This window comes from Agelaius phoeniceus, chromosome 5, assembly GCF_051311805.1.
Source record: "Agelaius phoeniceus isolate bAgePho1 chromosome 5, bAgePho1.hap1, whole genome shotgun sequence".
NCBI classification, from domain to species: Eukaryota; Metazoa; Chordata; class Aves; order Passeriformes; family Icteridae; genus Agelaius; species Agelaius phoeniceus.
The window spans coordinates 26,681,395-26,700,626 of record NC_135269.1 but is presented as its reverse complement, the minus strand read 5'-3'; the positions used below and the strand labels follow the sequence as shown (position 1 = coordinate 26,700,626).

Here is a 19,232-nt window from a genome sequence, read left to right as displayed (position 1 = left end):
AGCCGAGCAACACCAGCCGCACGTGGCGGGCGGCCAATCGGCACGCAGTCGCAGCCCGGCGGCGACCAATCAGAAGGCGGGAAAAACGCGGGCTGGACGCGCCAGCGGGGTGGAGAGTGGGGCAGGGAAGAGGCGCGCAAGGCACGCTGGGAGTTGTAGTCCCGCTTGGGGCTGGTCTGGGCCGGGTCATCCCCTCCCCTCCCCGCCCCGGCCGTGGGCGGGCGGTGCCGGCGGCGCCGCGGGGCCCCCATGGCGGCGGCAGCGGAGCGCACGGACGAGCTGGTGCGGGAGTATCTGCTCTTCCGCGGCTTCACCGCCGCCCTGAAGCAGCTGGATGCCGAAATCAAGGCGGACCGGGAGAAGGGTTTCCGGGTAAGTGGCGAGCGCATCCCCGCTGCCGGCGGGGCGCTGGGCGCGGGCGCGCCTCTGGGAGGACGCGGTCCCCGGGCGGGCCGCGGGCGCCTCTTGGCGCTCCGGGGGCTGGGCGAGGGCAGCGGGCCTGGCGGCGGAGGGAGCCCTCGGAGCCACCGCTGGGCTGCGGTGGGCGCCGGGGCCCGGCCGGCCCGCAGGCGGGACTCCGCATCCCGGAGCCCCCCGGCCGCCCTGCCGCGCCCCTCAGGGACACGCAGCCTCCTGGCGGGGCTGTAGCCGGCTGAGGGCTCCCCTCCCGCCCGGCTCCAGGGCCCGTCAGCGCAGCACGGCGGCTCCATCCCCTCGCCTGCCTTTGAGCCGGGGGCTGCAGCTCCCGGCAGCCGCCCCGCGCCGCTGGGCAGCCCGGCCGGCTGGGAGCCCGACCTGTGACCCGCCCGCGGATCCTCGGCTTCGAGAAGAACGGAGGAGACCCGTGGAACGAGGGGGCAGGAGGACATTCCTTTGCCTGCATCTTTTCTTGGTCATGGGATTTTTATCCAGTGGCTCTACAGCTCCGCTTGTTAGTTTGTATGTCCTGAGTACCAGCTGCCTTGACTAACTCGTCTCAGAATTTGCCAGTCTCAAAAATCCAGTTTCAGTCCGTTGTGTGAGCTTTGTATTCCTGTAGCAACAGTTTTGGGCACCGAATATAGTACTTTGAAGAGTCAGATTTTTCTTTGACCAGCAATATAATAAAACTACTTTTATCCTTAATAAAGCATGTTGCTTTTATTTTTTTTAAAACACCCGCACTTTGCTGGCGACTTAATCTAAATTGTTCTCCAAGAACGGTCTACTGGGGTCACAAACTTTAGTTTTCTATATCTGTAGGAAGCCACAGAGATAAAAGTTGGGTATGTCCTAAGATACTAAGTGATGAGGGGAGAACAAACCACATATTAAACAGCCTTAGTTTAATTTTATACAGGATGCAGTTTTTTCTTTTTCCGATGCCTGTCTTGGCCATCAGAAACCACTGAACAAAAAATCTATTCCCACACTACCATTGTGCCTTATTCATACTGCAGAAATGATTTCCAAAGAGACATAATGGCAAAAAAAAAATTCTTCTGCAAAATTTTATGCTTGCCTTGTTAGTAGATGATGTTACTAAAGATAAAGGTACTTCAAAAATTGCAATGGAGCAGAACTGACTTCCTCTTTCTGTTGGCTAAATTCAGGTGTTTTTCCTTTTAGTCTAAAAATAATACTTTTTTTTCAGGTGCTGCACTTGAGTTTTAAACATTTAATCATATTAATTTTTTATTGTTATTATTAACAACACACTTTTAAAGGAGGTGGAAAGTTTTGCTTACTTGCAAAAAAATCCATCAGTTGGGTTCAACAAAATGTGATATCCCTGTCAAAATCTGTTTGGCTATGCTCTGTCATATTTCTTTTTCCTTCCTTTGCAAAGTGCTGCAGAGTGGAAGAATGCTAATGCAAAATGCACAGTGTTTCCAGGATTAGAAATTGGCTAATGCATAAGGATTGTACAGTTAAAGCTTCTCAGCACTAAGTTACAGCAAGTCTTGTGCCTCAGGAGCCCTCCCATGAGTGAAGTGTCCCTGTTTTGCCCTCTTTAGGTGGATAAGATAGTGGAGCAGCTGCAGCAGTTTGTGCAGAGCTACGACCTGGCTGCCCTGCGGGATTACTGGAGTTATCTGGACCGACGCCTTTTCAGCCGCCTGGAGGACGTGTACCGGCCAACGGTGAACAAGCTGAAAACCAGCTTGTTCAGATACTACCTGGTCCATGCTATCCAGGTAGGGTTTCATTTTTAGGCTTCTTTATAAAGGTCCTGCTCTCTGAAACCAAAGCAATAAACTGCCTCTGTGAGATTCTGCCAGGCCTGCTGGATTAGGAACAAGCAGTTCATGTGTCATGATCAGGAGTTTGATGCAGACTCACATGACAAGGTTGTGTGCAGGATAAGGAAACTCGGGCAGTAGGGAAACATGGTTTGCTGGGTGCAAGATAGTCACACTCACATAAAGACAGGTTTCCCTCAGAAGGGATAACAGTACTGTTAGCTCCATCCTGCTCAGTTAACTTGGATACTGGCAGAGAACACAAGCTTCAAACTGGAACAAGGAAATGTGGAAGAGAAAATTAATGTCTTTTTGCTTGCTATGAATAGAATAGAAAATAGTGAGTGTGAGCTTAAAATGAAACAGAGATTTTTTCTGTTCAAACCCTGGAAAGTCAGTAGAATATATTCTCCCCTTGATTCTTCTTGGTTCCATTCCCTGACTGGAGATCAAGGTGTTAGTGGAGAAGTCAAAATCTAATACATCTTACTAGAAGTGTGCTTTTTCATGGTTTGTTTTGCCATGTGCTTACCCTGAGGTGTGACAGTCCTGTCTGAATAATGTGTCAGTTGGAAACCTTTTCAAGCTGTATGTGCTGTAGACTTAAGTAATTTGAATTATACTTTGGTCCTGTATACGAATGCTTATGTTAGTGCACTTTGCACTGGTTTAACTGAAATCAGTGTGTTTGGTTCGATTGGTCTCAGCCTTTAAACAGGATTGTGGTGACTCTAAAGAAGTCTTTTGGATTAAGTACATTTGTGAGCTTCTCCTACCATATTTGGGATTCTTTTGTTTCCTGGTCAATCTGTAACTAACCACTTGTTGTGTCAGGGTGGTGAAAATAGTTGTGTTCATAACAAAAAGCGAACGTTCCTGGACCTAATCTGGTGGCATTAACAGAGTGTAAGCCCTGTTCTTCTTGCTGTGTTTCAGAATGGCCGCAATGACAAGGCGCAGGAGTTTTTCCTCAAGCAGGCTTCTGAGCTCCAGAACCAGGCAGAGTGGAAGGATTGGTTTGTCCTGCCCTTCCTCCCTGCTCCAGACTCCAACCCCACCTTTGCTACCTATTTCTCGCGCCAGTGGGCAGATACCTTCATCGTGTCTCTGCACAACTTCCTGAGTGTCTTATTTCAGTGCATGCATATCCTTCTTTTCAACTAATAGTTAAATCTCCCTTGCCCTGGTGTTACATTTTCATCAGTTATGCCAAGGATATAGTACTATGGAACTTCCTGCTTTCAGGTGATTTTTTACAGCCAAGACTTAATAGAAAGTTGGCGTTTACCAGAGGATATTGGAATAGTTACTGCTCAATTATCTGATGGTATGTGGTATTCCCTGGGCAAAACAATTATGGTTGTTGCTGATGCTGAATCATCCTCATGCTAGTGACTAGAAATCTTGTGCACATCTTGTTCTGAAATGGTTTTACTCTTTGCTTGACATAGTACAAAACAGTCATACAACCTTGGGTCATAATCCATAACTGAACTGGCATCTGCTGTTAGATCCTTCTTTGGGTACATTATGTTCACAACATTGCCTAGTGACAGCTCATTATAATAGAGCAGTTGATTTTTGGCAGGAATAAGTTTTTAGCCCCACGCTACAGAGTTCTATCTTGTTTGGTGATGGGCAGGCTTATGCTGCAGTTGGAATACAGCTCATCTTGAACTGTTCAGTGTACAGCAAAGCAGTAATAGAACTTGTCTTGCCCTCCACTTCTTACTCTAAAAAGAAATAATCTAAAATTCCTTGCAAAGTCCACATGAAATAGTTTGTGCAACAGCAAAGTGAAAAATTGACTTAATTACTTAAGCTGTTGCTAATCATCTGGTCATGCACATACTTTTTGCTAATTGTATGGACTGGGCAGCTTTGTTTTTACAGATAAATGGCCAGTATGGAGTGCTCGCTTTTAGGATTAAGCCAGGTGTACACAAGTTATCACCTCGATTTTCTTTAACATTGCTTACCAGTTCCAGTCATACTGAACTTTGAAGCTGAATGTCTCAGGACCAGTCTCATCCAAGAAGAAAATGAATCGTTGCGACATAAGGTCAGAACTGAGATCACTCTTTAGCTGCTGACTGTGTGATGTGAGTTTCGTTAAGTTGATTCCATCCATTCGAGAACATTGTAACTGTTCTGTTTGGTGCAGTTATTCTAAGGCAGATTCTTTAAGTCTTTTGTTTTATTTTGATTTATCTTTCCATTATTTCCAGTAAACTTAGGGTTGTGATCATATCGTGAAATGTGTGTTTAGGATATTCCTGTCCCTCTGCTGGAGGTGATTGTCTCCCCTCCCTGTGCTGTCTTACAGGTGACTGAATACTATACAAACTTGTTTTCTGTTACACTGCAAAGTTAAAACAAGGTGAAACTGGTAGCAGGTTAGGGATGTGTGTCGTAGAGTTATAGAATGGGTTGGAAAGGAATTGTGGCTGATTTTGTGAATAGTATTCAGTCACTTCCAGATTTTAGCTGATAGAGAAATAGAAGCACTAGAAATGGGTAGTAAATTCTGGCAAAGAGACAGAAACTGTTACTTCTGAAATGGCCCCTTCACCATGTTTGATATGTACTTAAAGCAATTTAGACCAACTAATGGAAGTGTTGTGAGTGTCTGTTTCCCAACTCTAGATCTTACAGTAAACCATAAGAAGGGTCTATTAGTTCAGACAAAATGTTGCCCCGCTCCATGTCTTCTGTTTGACAGTATCATCAGCAGATATTTAGGGAAAGGGTGTAACATGGGTCAGTCATTTCCATGTATAACTTCTGTTGGAGAAATTTGTGAAATCTGCAGTTTAAGAACTTTCTAAACTGTAGATCACATGTGGATGATCACATACAAGTAGGAAGGCTTATTCATGTAAGCAGAACTTTAATTTTGCTTCCTCAAACATACCAAGAAAAGCTCTTTCTATATAAATACTTCAGTAAAGTTTGTGCTTTACCTCCTGTGTTACAAAACATTGTTGTATGTTGTGTTTTCTGTTTGTACTGTTTTAATAGCTGTTCAACACTTTCCTAGAAATAGAAGTTAAATAGAATAATTGATTTCAAAAAGGAGGCAGTTCTTGGGAAAAACCCCAAGATTTGTCACTCTGTACTGTATGGAGTTAGAAGGTCAGTCAAACATTGACAGGAGGGTTCTGCAAAGATAGTCAGTGAGTAGGGACAGAAGATGAGATATGTTTTGCAATAGAGCTCTTTTATTTCCTCAAATTTTGTGTTCTTTAATTTTAGTCAGAATAAACCTATGGTTTGTGTTTTGCATGTTGGCTGGTATCGTTTGCAGTCTGGATTAAAGTTATCTGACAAATTGACAGAAGTAAAACTAGACTTTCCCTTTTAGTCAACTCCTCAGGTCAGAGGGGGAACCAGCTACCTCTAGAATACAGCTTTTAAAAAAGGATGTCAATAAATACTGAATTTTATGCTAGCTGAAATTAAGTAGTGATTCTGTTTTATGCTGCTGAAACAATGCAAATATATACATAGCAAGCTAAGATTTCTAAAGCTCATTTTTCTTCCTGTATTTTCTTTCCTTAAATAGTGTGCTAAAAAGAAAAAAAAATATATCTGAAAAACAAATGTACAAAAACAGAAAAGCTTGATGAACTCTTTCTGTAAGAGTCACAGGCATAAACCACATCTGTTCCAGAAAGCTGCATCCTGAGGTTCCTCTCTAGTAAAGAAGAAAAGAGATGATTTCCTTTCTCCACAATGTGGAGATAAATCTCACTATCATGCTTGGGAAGGAGTTGCACAGGGTATGGAGCTGGATTTCAGGGTGACCTGGTTTCCCTGACCTTGGTGCACCCTGCCAGTCCAGCAAGCCCTTGGCTGTGGGAAGGAGATTACCTTCTAGGCTCCGTGCCTGCCCTGCCCTGGCCTCAAACTGCCTGCACAGAGAGGGACTGGTGAGCTCTGCCCTGCCCAGCTCTTGTTTCCCAGCACCACTGATGTTCCCACAGCCAGCCCCAGGAGAGGAATGAAGGGTTTTAAGTAGGCTCCAGTTTCATGTGCCTAAAGTACTGATTGTTTTGACTAATTGGACTAATGTGGTGCTCAGCCAGTCAGAGCAACTTTTTTCCTTCCCCGCCCTTCTAGAGCTGTTGAAATAAAAGGAGTAAACAACTTCAGTGAGTGGGAAGGAGGTGAATCTCAGTGACCTCGCGTTTACTTGGCTCTTTTCTCCTGTCCTAGCTGTTTGCTCTGCAGGCTGAATCCTCCCGCATGAAGAAAGAGGAACTGGAGGTGGAACAAACAGTTCTGCATCACAAGTTGCCTGCATATGTGGCCAACATGGATCGACTGGGGGACTCTGAGCTGTGAGTGCCTGCAGGAGAAGAGCTGGGGACAGGCTCTGCTGCTTTTGTTGGGTCAGGGAGGTTCCTGGAGGGTCATTTCCATGTTCCCTGCCCTGGGATTCAATGCAGAAAGACATCCAGGCAGACCTAAGTAGGTTTAATGGAATTCATGACAGGTGTCTCTCCCATCTTTTTTGGGAGGTTCTTGCAAACCAGTGAGAGCCCAAGCACACATGGAAGTGATTCTGCTCTGCTGTCAGCATTGCACTGAGGTGTTCTGGGCATCTAGGGCATTGGCAGCAGTGCAGTACCTGCAGTATTGCTCAAGTGAAGTGGATTGGCTCTTGATTCCATTTACTTGAGTGCCTGTAGTGCCATAGGTGAATGCCCTGTGTTGTTTTGTAGATACTGTTACTGTATGACCCAAAAGGATTCTAGTTACACAGGGATGTTTTCTTGCTTTTGTAAAGTCAAGGCAGAAAGAGCTTCTCTTCTGTGAGGCTCAGTTATGCACAGATTTCCTCATGAACTTGCTGCAGTTAAAAATGTGTTTTAGGCTACATCTCTTTTGTGCTTATCTCTGGAAATTAGGCAATATACACAGTGATACAGCTTCTTTAACTGTTATTTTTTTACTCCAGTACAGGACAGGAATAGGATTGATTAAATTATCCTGTTGCCAGTGGCAGATAGAAATTGTAGCAGGTACTACACACAAAATGTTTCAATCTAAAATTTGTCTTATTAGGTAGACTTAAGTGTTTATTGAACTATCTTGGTGACAGCTCTGCAGTCTTTGTACAGTACAGGCTACAGAGTTTAGTTTGTGATATGTTTTTTTAACTATGTGGAAAGCCCTGATGCTATCTGCATGTATGGAGGAGTGTGACTTGAGGGATGGGGTAATTTATTCCTGTATTTATTTTTCTCCATTTGAATTAGAAAAACTTGCCTAAGAAGTGGCATTTCTTGCATGTGCAGCTTATCTCTTAGTCTGGGGACCAGTTCAGTTGCTTATTTTCGTGTCTCTGTTTAACCCAAAGCCCAGCTTTGGTAGAATAGTTCCATCCTTGCTGAGTGGATAGACAGTGAAGATTATTGTATTCCCCTTGCCCTTGCTGCCACTCTGCTCTCAGAGGAAACTGTAGCAGAGTGAGGTCAGACAGTTATGTTCTGGGAAGCAGCTGCTGCTCTTGGCATTGTGGACTGAAAAGGGAGATGTTTATAATCATACAAATGGGCTGTAGCTCTCTTATTTTCTTTGGGTCTGGATTTTAAGAGATTGAAGGCTTCTGCCATAAAATTGTTCAACATAACTTGCTGTTTATCAAAGGGTGTTGGTGAAATATTGGATGCTGAAAGTCTCTCAAAGTAGGTCTGTTTTATGCTATCAATTGGGAATCCCATCTGAATAAGTCCTACAGAAATCTGAATTTCCCTGCCTTTCCCTTAGGGTCTTTCTAAACAAACAGTGGGAGGAGTTTTAGGTGGCTCTAAAGGGGATTCAGCAACAGTTTGAGCTCACTGTCTCAGTGGCATGTCTGAGAAGTGAGCTTTTGGTTACAGTAACTGTAATGACCTGCTCCAGGCACTAACAGGATATTTTCAAATAGGGTTTTAGTGCATAGCGGTGCAGTGGCTTGCAAATGAACATCTGTCTTGCAGTGATTCAAACAGCTGCCACTTCATTCAACTGGGTGGTCTTTGGGCAGGTTGCCTTGCTACACTTTCATACTCTATTTGGTGGTGTTTTGTGTTTTTCATCAGTGATATGACCTGCAACCAGAGAAGTACAGCACATTCTCTTCAGTCCCGGGGCGGCTTTCTGTCCTCCTTTCTCTCCCAAAGTAAAAAGGGCCCTTCCAGACCAATCCATTCAAGTGGGGCTTCTCCAATGCAGGCTAGCAGTATGCTGCTAGGGAAGAAAGAACCAACAAATCACCAGGTAATTCTCAACTGAAAGTTACTCAGTCTCCAAGGAATTAACTTGCAGCATGGCACTGCTCCAAGGTTCTGCTTCCACCTGAAAAATGAAATGTCCTTTCCTGCCTTGCAAATGTGTGCTGGGCCTGAATGCAGCACAAGAACAGCTATTGTTATCTAAGAGCTTGTGGAGCTCTTGCAGGTGCTTGGTTGCTTTGCCGCTTCTTTTGCTCTTTGTTCTGCAGCCTATTGAAGCATAACTTTCCCCAGTCACTTCTCTGCTTTCCAGAGTGCCAAAGGAAAAGAAGGAGCAGTGAGCTCTAAGGATGGGAAGAGCCACTTCAGTGGTTTAGTGGCAGGAGAGTCCAGTTCCCTGCAGCAGCGGCAGAAGCGCTTGCAAGAGCACGGGAAAGAAAGGAAAGAATTGTTGTCAAAAGGGACCTTCCAGGTACTGGTCAGCACTGCAGGGCTGGGAGGCAGAAGGCTTGCATTTCTGTAAAACTAGGGGGTAAAACAAGTGCAAGTATTTCCTTTAAGCTTTGGAATTGCTAGTCAGGAATAACTGTATCAAAGGTTAATGTTTATAGTTAATCCAACTCCTGCACTTGGTTTATTTCTGTGTCCCTGGAAGTTAATCAGTATTGGCATTTCAGGTGGAAGAAGAATTCTTTTGTCTCTGTGTTTTTCAACAGCCTGGTCCTGAGGTTTCATTAAGGTTTTATTCACTTTCAATGGTTGTGTTCAAATACCATGTTAAAATCCCCATTCTTCGGTGGTAATGAACTTGGCTCACTCATCCAGCCAAAGTGAGTTCTCTTCCTGTAGGTTCATAAGCTGACTTATACAGGCCCTGTGCAGGACAATAAAAACTAATATAAAATTTTCCTATATAGGAATGGAACTTGCTTTCCTAGCAACATTTACTTTTTGGAGTTTTTTGTACTTTACTGTTGCAGTTTTGCCTGGGGGTGTGCCCTGCTTTAAAATCTAATGAAATAATAAACCTGTGTCCTGGATTTTAACTGCTGAAGGTCAGCACACTGCTTCTGTTCACCTGTGTGTTGTCTGGCTTTCAGCAGCTATGTTGTCAAAAACTACAGAGCACAGGCTCAGCCCTTGTTATTTTGTCTGTATGAGACATTCTGCCTTGTGGAGAGACAGTGCTGAGGGACTGTTGCCCCTTGGCCAGTGTGTGGCTGTTCTGTGTGTGGGAGTGCTGGTTAAAGAGATGTTACTCTCACTCAGCATTCAAGGCCTTGAGAGAACTTTTTTATTCATGGTTCATCTAAAACACTTTCAGCGTTGGTTGGAAAATTGCAAAGCCCAATTTCTTAGTAAGTTTCCTTTCACTTCCCTTTTTCTACTTCTGTTAAGGCAGTGATTTTTGGGATGTGTAAAGATTGGTCCTTGTGCTCTTGGGGAAGCTTGATACTCTTTAACTTTCTCTTGTACTCAAAGCATGTGAGCAAAAAAGAAACTGAAAGGTGGCACTGTTTTCTTTCACATGAGTGTCATTAACTGGTTGTTACCTCCCCATATTAACTAGCAGAATAATTCTTGGATTTATTTCCCAGTCTATTCCAGCTCTGTGATTTCAGATGATTTGATTATGCAGGGCTTGATCCATTGGTCCTGATGAGAAGCTACTGTAAATTAGGCAAGCATGTGTTACAGAACAGGAATTCATAACCATCAATACCAATACCATTTTGGGGACACTTAGCTTTCAGAGGATGGTTTATCAAAAGAATGCTAGCAGATGGTTTACCACCTTATGTGCTGTACCTGCTTCTTGTTCAACTTCTGGTGGCAAGGGAATACTGAGCTGCTTCCAAATATTTCTGCAGTGCAGATCTTGTCTCATTCGGATACTGTCACTTCCTAAAACTCCATTTGTTCTGTCTGCCCTGTCAAATTGGGTTTTAAGCTTTTGGACTCATGTGTCAGCTCTACTGTTGTCATCAGTCAGTTGGCTGCAGTGGTGACTCCAGTGTGCACAGTCTAAACCTCTGGCAGATGAGGATAATCCATCCACTGGGGCTTAAGAGCCAAGTTTTTTGCAGGTTTGCTGAACTGCATATTATACAGACTTAACTTATATTGCTGAATGCAAGAATTCCTTGAAATATGTTGCTTTTCTTGTGAATCTGAGCTCTGATGGCATGTAAATGGGCCTCTGATATTGGCTGAGGTATGCTAGAAATGTTACAGTTCTTTTAATTCTTACAGGAAAGTATATAGCTGGCACATGGAGGGGGATATAAGGGACTCAACAACTAAGCAGGTCATATTAAATAGTGCAGTTGTGCAACACATGGTCCTTGTACTCAGAAAGGTCCCTGGCAGAAAGAGTGTCAGTCTGACAATGCTTCTGTTTTGTTGCAGCTTCTTTTCTTTTTTTCTCCCAGCAGACTGGGGTAGCTGAGGAGCTTGTTATGGAGCTGCTTCCTTGTATTTCACACAGGATTTCTTCCTTCAGGGCCAAAGTGCTGAGAAGAAAACAGATACTAACACAGCTGAGGCAGAACCGTGCTCAGAGCTGCATGCTGAGCAAACAGAGACTTCAACCAAAATGCCTGGCAGCAGTGCAGAGGCTGTGGGGGTCCGGCAGGAGCAGCCTTTCATCGTCCTGAGCCAGGAGGAGTATGGGGAGCACCACTCATCCATCATGTACTGCAGGTATGGCACTGGCAGGAGAGGGCTGTCTTGTAGAAGCCTCTGCAGAAGGATCAGCTGTGTCTGCCCTCTTTCTCCCAGCCTCTGTTCTGTCCAGCACATTGGACATGTACTCTCAGTTGTTGGGCAGTCAGGTTGGTGTGACTGAAAATAACATGTAGCTTGTGCTACGTGTGAAAAAGGACAAAGATTTTTGGACAGAGATATTTGTGATTGGGCAATGCTAGCCAGGAGGAAAGTCTCTTGGAAAGCAGGTATTTTTTAAGGGCATTATGCTTTATGTCTGGAGCTTAGTGTGCTTTGTTGTGCCAGTTACTGTGAAGTGAGCAGGAAGCAGTGCAAAGAAGTTCTAATTTCTGCAGAAGGAACTGGTGTGTGGCCAGGAAAGGAAGGATTAGTGGGTTACATCTAAGAATTTGAGGGAGAAGAATATCCCATCAGTTTCATTCTACACACAGGGTTGATTGTTCTGGACGGAGGGTGGCCAGCTTGGATGTGGATGGGGTCATCAAAGTCTGGTCTTTTAACCCCATAATGCAAACAAAAGCTTCATCCATTTCCAAATCTCCATTGCTGTCCCTGGAATGGGCCACCAAGCGTGACCGGCTGGTGAGTAGTCTGTGTGTGGAAGTGCAGCAGGTGATTTGGGGCCGTGTTGCATGTTCACTTCTAGACAGCTGCACTGTGGATAAGATTGGGGCAGCAGTTAATTTCCACAGGGAACCAAAGCCTCTAAAAAGAGCTAGAGTGGGGAGTGTATGCTTTGTATTGAGCAAGGAGTTCACCACTGCTTGCCCTGAAACAGAAATTCTGAAGTGCAGTGTGGTACAGCTGCAGGATAGAAGTAGTGCCTTTGAGAGAAATGCCTGTCTTCACACAGTTTACACAGCAACTTGTAAAGACAGGCAGAGGCAACTGAGTACAACAGCCTGTGGGAGGCCTGCAGCAGAGAGCTGTGGACCTTTACTCATAGCCTGAGCCAGCAGCAGAGAAGAGGAAACAGGGTTGTGGGGGTGGCATTTTACTTGTGTGTAAAAAGGTGTGAAAAAAGCTCCATGGCCAGTTCTAGACTGGTGTCTTAAGAGCTGAGGGTTTGTGTGTGCATGAGGAGCTTGGGTCTTGTTTAAATAACATGGAAGTTTAAGTGTTTCCTACATCCCTTTTTCTCTTAATTCTGTTGCTAGAGAGGAGCCTTAAATGATATGCATTCCTTTGAGTACTTGCACTGTTGCTAGTGTTTCATGGCCTCCCTTGGCAGATACAGGCTGTATGAGAAGGCTGGCCTGCAAGTGAGGCAGTATTTTTCACATTTTGGCACTGACAATGTGTCGCTTGCTAACCCCAAAATGCCACCTGTGAAGAGCTGGTGCTAAAGCTTGTCTCTTCTTTGGCTTTTAGAAAGCAAGTTGTCAATGCAGTTGTTGCTCTTTGTTTGTTGTGAAGATGTTTCTTCTGCTTTGTGGAATTAATTTTCTTCTTGCTAACAGAAAGATTCTTCATTCTGAAATACATGTAGGATGCACCAGCAAATTAGGCACTGAAGTGACAAATATCTGGCTTGCTCAGTTTTCTTTTATAATGCATCTTTTCATTACTTACATTTTAATTGAAATTGTAACACCACTGATAAAGCATGTGTGAGCTCTTCTGGATGATTTTTATCCTCCCATGGGTGAAAGGAGTTGGCTTCTGCTTGAATTTCTCTTTACCACACAGTTAACAATCTTAAGCTTCTCTTTACTTGGACCCCTAGATACTGAGACTCCATACATGTTTTGCATCTCATAAGGTTGAGCCATGATCTAAAAAGTGGTGTTTATGCCACCTTGGTGCCTATTAGATCTTTTTCTCACTGGGAAGCAGGGTTTTTACTCTGACTTCTGTGGCTTTGGGGTAGTCCCACTCAGTGTGATTGCACAGGAAGACAGGATATACTATAATGGAGTAATATTAAGTCTGAATGCATAGAAAAAAAATTACTAAGTCTTGGTGGTTGTTGGCCAGCATCATTGTACTGCTCACTCACACTTTTTCCATCTACTTCCTTGCTGGTTTCAAGCTGTTGCTTGGCAGTGGGGTCGGGACAGTTCGTCTTTATGACACAGAAGCAAAGAAGAATCTCTGTGAAATCAGCATTGATGAAGACATGCCCAGGTAACTCTGGAATACTGATTTTTGTATATAAATAAGTGGTGTTGGTTTTAATAGTAAACATCTTAATGTTCCTGCTGCTTTTCTGCAACTGCAGGACTATCCAGCCTTCATCTAGAGGGCAGTCCCTGCCTGAACAGTGTAAAACTGTTCAGGTAAATGGGAGACACTCAAAAACTAAGCAGATGAATCTGCCCTCCTTTACAGTGCACCCTGTCTTGCAGACTCTTAATGGGAGAGCTTGTAGGTGAGTGTTTTGCATGAGGCAGCTGCAGGAGAGAGGTGATTCAGACCATGTGCCTGTGTTTCAGGATCCTCTCGCTTGCCTGCAGCCCAAGTGGTGCCTCCTTCGTCTGCTCTGCAGCAGCCCAGAGCCCTGTCTCCCACATTGACTTCTCAGTAATCAACTCTGGGGGCAAAAGCATGAACCAAGTTCCTGGGAAGCTGCTACTGTGGGACACTAAAACAATGAAACAGCAGGTACTTGCTGGGTTTCTTTCCTTTCTCAGTCTCCTTGCTGAGAATGAGTGTCTTCTGTTTCAATGTCTAGGAGCCCTCTTTCTAAATTATGCTGACTTTCTTTTCAACACCCTTCCTTTTCCTTCTTCCTCCTTTCCCTCTGTCACATTCAGGATAAAAATAAATAATGTAAGTAGCTGCTGGATTGGGTGAAGTTTTTTTGTTTTATTGGTGTGTTGGGATTTTTCTGAGGAATTCTTCAGAATAGTCCATGGCCTTGTTTCTATTCTGGCTGCACAGTTTGTGACTGGAAATATCCCAAGTGGATTGAATGACGCTTTGCTGAGGCTTTCTCCAGTTGAGCTGTACTGAAAGGTTTTCGTTGCTGCTGTTTCCCTTGCCTTCCCTGTTTTTAAGTGAAGTGCTGTCCCTGACATGTAGGAGAAAGCAACATACTCAAGCTAATGCCTGCCAGAAGCTGGTTTTGCAACCTTGAGGCCATGGCCAAGAAAGCTGTGGCTTGGCTGAGGTGAATTGCTGGTTTAGTGTCACAGAAAAATGCCGCTGCCGGACCTTGAAGTCTGTAGTCATTAGAGGCGTAGGGCTCCAAACCAGAGTTCTTGTTACTAAATACCATCTATCTTTCTTTCTTCCTTCCCCTGGAGTTCAGCTCTTCAGCGCCCCCAGCTCCATTTTCTCAGCACTAATGCAAGTTTTCCCTTCCAGCTGCAGTTCTCCCTGGAGCCTGAGCCCATTGCTATTAACTGCACAGCCTTCAACCACAATGGCAACCTTCTGGTCACCGGGGCTGCAGATGGGATTGTTCGTCTCTTTGGTACAGTGCAAAGGGACCTGGGGGCATTGGTTGGTAGCCAGCTCTGAGGCCAGGTGGCCAAGACTGGCATTTGGGCTTGGATCACAAATAGTGTGGCCAGCAGGATGAGGGAAGGGATTGTTCCCCTGCTCCTGGCACTGCTGAGGTTGCATCTCAAAGCAGCATGTTGGGTTTTGGGGCCCTCACTACATAAAGGACATTGTGGGGCTGGAGCATGTCCAAAGAACAAAACCAAAGCTGGTAAAGGGTCTGGAGCACGTGAGGAGTGGCTGCAGGAGTTGGGGTTCTTTAGCTTAGGGAAAAGGAGACTGAGGGGACACCCTACTGCTTTCTACAAGTACCTGAAAGGAGATTGTAGCCAGGTGTTGGTCAGTCTCTTCTCCCAGGTAACAAGGGATCAGACAGGAGGAAACAATCTCAAGCAGCATCGAGGGAGGTTTAGATTTGATATTAGGGAAACTTCTGTCACCAAAGGGATTGCCAAGCACTGGAGCAGGCTAGCCAAGAAAGTGCTGGAGTCACCATCCCTGGAAGTATTTAAAAGATGTTACAGATGTGGCACTTAGGAGTGCAGTTTAGTGGTGCAGTTGGCAGTGTTAAAGTTGGGCTTGATTATTTTGGAGGTCTTTTCTAACTTAAATGTTTCTGTGAAACTGAGTAGTGAGGTGGTCCCTAGTCCTCAGCTGGCTCCCCATAGCAGGGAGGCAGCTGTAGGATATGCTTGGAGAACAAGGTGGAAGCTGTTGTCTCCACAGGAGCTCTCAAGAGTGAATTGACATAGACTTTTTTGGAGGACATTGGCTGGAGACCCTGGTAGTGCTGCTGGATGTGTTGTTTCTCTCCTGCTGAAGAGGAGAGTGAATTTGCTCTTAAGCCATGTGGTCTTGTGCTGTGCCAGATAGCAGTACCACTAGAGGCTGAGTTGTGAGGAAAGCAATAAATGTGAGACCTTGCATTTAAATGCAAGAGTTTCACATTAGTCCTCCTTTTGGGAGTAATTTGTGTTTCTCAGGTTTTTGTTCTCTCCAGCCTTTTCTTGCAATAAAGGCAGCTCAGGGCTCCTACCTTTGAATGGGGAATCTGCCTCTGGTGCAGGTGGAGGCTGCAGTCCCAGGTCTTTGGGAGGACAGAGCTGTCAGCAGCTGGGAGGATGGGCAGGATAACAAGGGGAGGAGGAGGGCCAGTGGTGCTTGGATGCAGAATGCCTGCAGTTGTCAGTGAGTGTATGAGCAGCCCTGTGAAGTCAGTAGTTATAGACAATGATTTTTGTGGCCAAAGTGAGAGCAGGAGTATAGGCACAGGGTGCTGGGACTGGATTGGGCTCCCCCAGGCTGGTTTGGAGGGCTGGCACAGAGACCTCAGGAACATAAAAGGCCTCCCTCTCTTCACCTCAGCTCTGTGTGAGTAGGAGGAGTGTTCAGTGCTGGTTCTCCCCTCAGATATGCAGCAGCACGGGTGCGCCATGAGCTGGAAGGCACACGATGGGGAAGTCTACTCCGTGGAGTTCAGCTATGATGAGAACACAGTCTACAGCATAGGAGAGGATGGCAAGGTAGGCTGGGGATGGCCTCCTACTGCTCAGCTGGCAGAGAGGTTACTTCTGGAGTCTTCTCCATATAGTGGGGACAATCATAAAAATATGCTCAGATTCTGGATGAAACGTGGGCTGCTAACTGCAGTCTTAGGTGTGCAGTACCACCCTGCTCCAGGTAATCTGCAGAGAGAGTGGCTGAAAAATGTGTTCATAGTTGGAGCAGTCTTTGACCTTGTGTGAAAATCCTCCTGTTGGTGATATCCCTTTTCTAAATAGTCCATGTCAGGATGACCTTTCTCTGACCTGAGATCACCACATTTGAGATCTGGGATTCACAGGGAGGCGTATCCTTGACCACCTTGCATAAATCTCATCAGCAGCTCCCTTTATAATTGTTATTGTAATTGTTATTATTGTTTATTATAAACACTGCAATTTCTGCAGTTCTTCAGTCCTCAGCAGTAGAGAGAGGTGTGGCTCAGGGAGGGACTTTGGCTGAGGAGTAAAGCAAGTTCTCACCAGAGTACTGCATGCAGTATGGAAAGACACATAGGCAGTAGTGCTTGAGGAAGGCAGGGCATATCTTTGCCTGGATAGAAGGCACTCCTACAGCCTTTGCAGCATTAATACATATAGTCATTAGGTATAGATGTCAAAATGCCATCTTTGTTTGTGAGGAATACCCACTATTTTGCTTAAAAGCAAAAAAAGGCTACTGCACTTGCATCCCAGTTAATTTCATTATAGGCTTTTCTCATCTCTTTTTCTCATTCTAGTTTATTCAGTGGAACATCCATAAAAGTGGCTTGAAGGTGTCTGAGTATGACCTTCCCAGGGAAGCTACAGGTCCTTTTATTCTGTCTGGGTACAGTGGCTACAAGCAAGTCCAGTTCCCACGAGGACGGCTTTTTGCTTTTGACTCTGAGGGCAATTACATGTTGACATGTTCTTCTACTGGGGGAGTAATTTTTAAGGTAAGTCTGAGAAGTGATGAGGACTACTCTTAAGTATCCATACAAACTTCTGTTAATTACAAGGGTGCAACAGCAGCCACTGGAAGTTTTTAAGCAGCACATACCCATCCTGGCTCTGTCAAAGCTGCTGCTCAGTTTCACACAGTGTGCATTTTAGCAGTATGTAGTGAGTGTACAGCAAGTGTTTGTGTCCTACAGCTGGAGTATTTGTGCTCTTTCTTAAAACCTAGCTTTTAGTGTCCAAGTGACTAGGACAAAGTTTTAATTACTTTTTTAATGTATGGATACATGCCAGTTCAATGCCAAATGGATGATTGTTGACTGGTGCTCATTTTCAATCTGCCTTTTGTGCCTGCTGATTCTATGTTAGACCCAGCCTGATCCTCTTCCCTTACCATGTACTGAATTTAAACAAAGGAAAAGGCTGAATGGTTCTAAGTGCCTAAATTTCTGTGCTTCATTAACAAGTGTTACTTGTCACATGCCCATGCTCTTGCAAGGCAGATTAGAATCGGAATTTTTACTTTGCATCTGGAGCACTCAGAGCACCTGAACTAACATGAGCTATAGCTTAGGCTTATGTGCTTCTCATCGGTGTATGCTCTTAGTCTGCCTTGTTCAATTACTGCAGTTCAGTTGATGTCAGAAGTTGAGCTGCCTGAGAGCACATGGTACTGTCGTGAGACTGGAAGCTTCCTTTCCCATGTGTGCTACACACATCTCGGTATCTCTCTGATTTTCTGCTTACTTAGTGTGCTTTCTGCATGCTCTTAGAGACAGAGTGTCTCTATCAGGCTTTGGCTTGTCCTGGGTGCATTGCCCCCACTGCAGAAACATACCTCCTTAAAATCTTATGCTTTCCTTCTTTTTAGTTAAATGGTGAGGAAAAGGTTCTGGAGAGCTGCCTTTCCCTGGGAGGACACCGAGCTCCTGTTGTCACAGTGGATTGGAGCACAGCCATGGACTGCGGGACCTGCCTCACTGCTTCTATGGATGGGAAAATTAAATTAACAACCTTACTGGCTCAAAAGTCTTAACCTGGACAGTACTGAAGGGGGAAAGAGCAGTAGAGCTGACAAACCCAGTGTTAACTCACAGGAACAAACTGCATGGGAGAGAAGGCAAAGCGAAGTCCCTCTTCTCATTGTAGCTTTTGCCTCTTGATAAATACATTTGCCAAACCACTGTGCAACAGAATGCCAGTATGGGACTGGATCAGTGGCAGCACTGAAAAATAAGTCTCCACTAATCCATTGTGGCAGCTGGACTTCCCTCTGTTAGGGAGTCTTGAGTAGCACGTGGCTAAAAGGCTGTGGTCACGTCAGGGTTCTGCAGAAGAAGGTGAGGCTGGAGGAAGCAAGCATGAGGCAGCACAGTGCATGACAGTAAGATGACTCAAACTGGAAAGGCTGATGAGAAACCAGAGTATTCTTGGTATAACATTTGTTCTTATGATTTTGTTAGTTTGTTTTTATTTGGTATTTTTCTGTAAAAAGAAAATATTCCCTTGCATTTGAACTCTATGCTTTGTTCAGCAGTTGCTGCAAAACATGGAGGGTGGTGAGGGCAGTGATGTGCCAAGTCTCCTGCATGCAAAAAAGCTCTTGTGTTTTCACCAGGTGCTTCCAGCACCACATCTGCACACCAAGGTGAACCAGACATCCAGGAACAAAAACAACTGCATTTGCTTGGATGTATTGTGTTACCTTGGCATAGGTACCAACCAGAGCAGAAATTTGAGTCAGACTTTGAAATACTTATGTTGGAGTTCAGAAGCTACATAATGCCTAGCAGGTACCTGATGGTGGGTAGGGGGAGGGAGGCCAGGACCAGGACCAGTCTGGCCCTGTATAGGGCTCTCTGTCACTGGAGCTGTCTCTCCCCCTAAGCCCCCAACATCAGGCAAGTGCTGATGGTATTGCATAGCCTTTGAATGGACTAAGCAGATACATTTTATCTGCTTACACATTGCCCTGGAGCTTTCTGCTGCTTATGTCCTTGGCCTGTATTGGGAGTTTGTGGTACTGTTGTTCCTTGGCAGAGCATACACTGTGCTGGAAAATGAACAGCCATTCATGAGCCATATGGGTAGCCATTCTCACAGACAGCTGTTCAAGGATAACACTGCTGGATACT

The 19,232-nt window shown here is 45.0% G+C and overlaps 1 protein-coding gene across 1 annotated transcript; it reads left to right on the top strand.

Annotated features, from left to right (window-relative positions):
• Positions 1–186: 186 nt before the first annotated feature.
• WDR91 (WD repeat domain 91) lies at positions 187–18,614 on the top strand. Its single transcript, XM_054631482.2, has 15 exons — positions 187–372; positions 1,998–2,177; positions 3,159–3,366; positions 4,202–4,284; positions 6,441–6,565; positions 8,312–8,489; positions 8,757–8,915; positions 10,947–11,146; positions 11,602–11,752; positions 13,203–13,297; positions 13,606–13,774; positions 14,480–14,588; positions 16,028–16,140; positions 16,899–17,096; positions 17,969–18,614. Exons 1-15 carry the CDS (start codon positions 250–252, stop codon positions 18,131–18,133), a joined length of 2,256 nt encoding a protein of 751 aa, XP_054487457.1. The 5' UTR covers positions 187–249; the 3' UTR covers positions 18,134–18,614.
• The last annotated feature ends 618 nt before the right edge of the window (positions 18,615–19,232 follow it).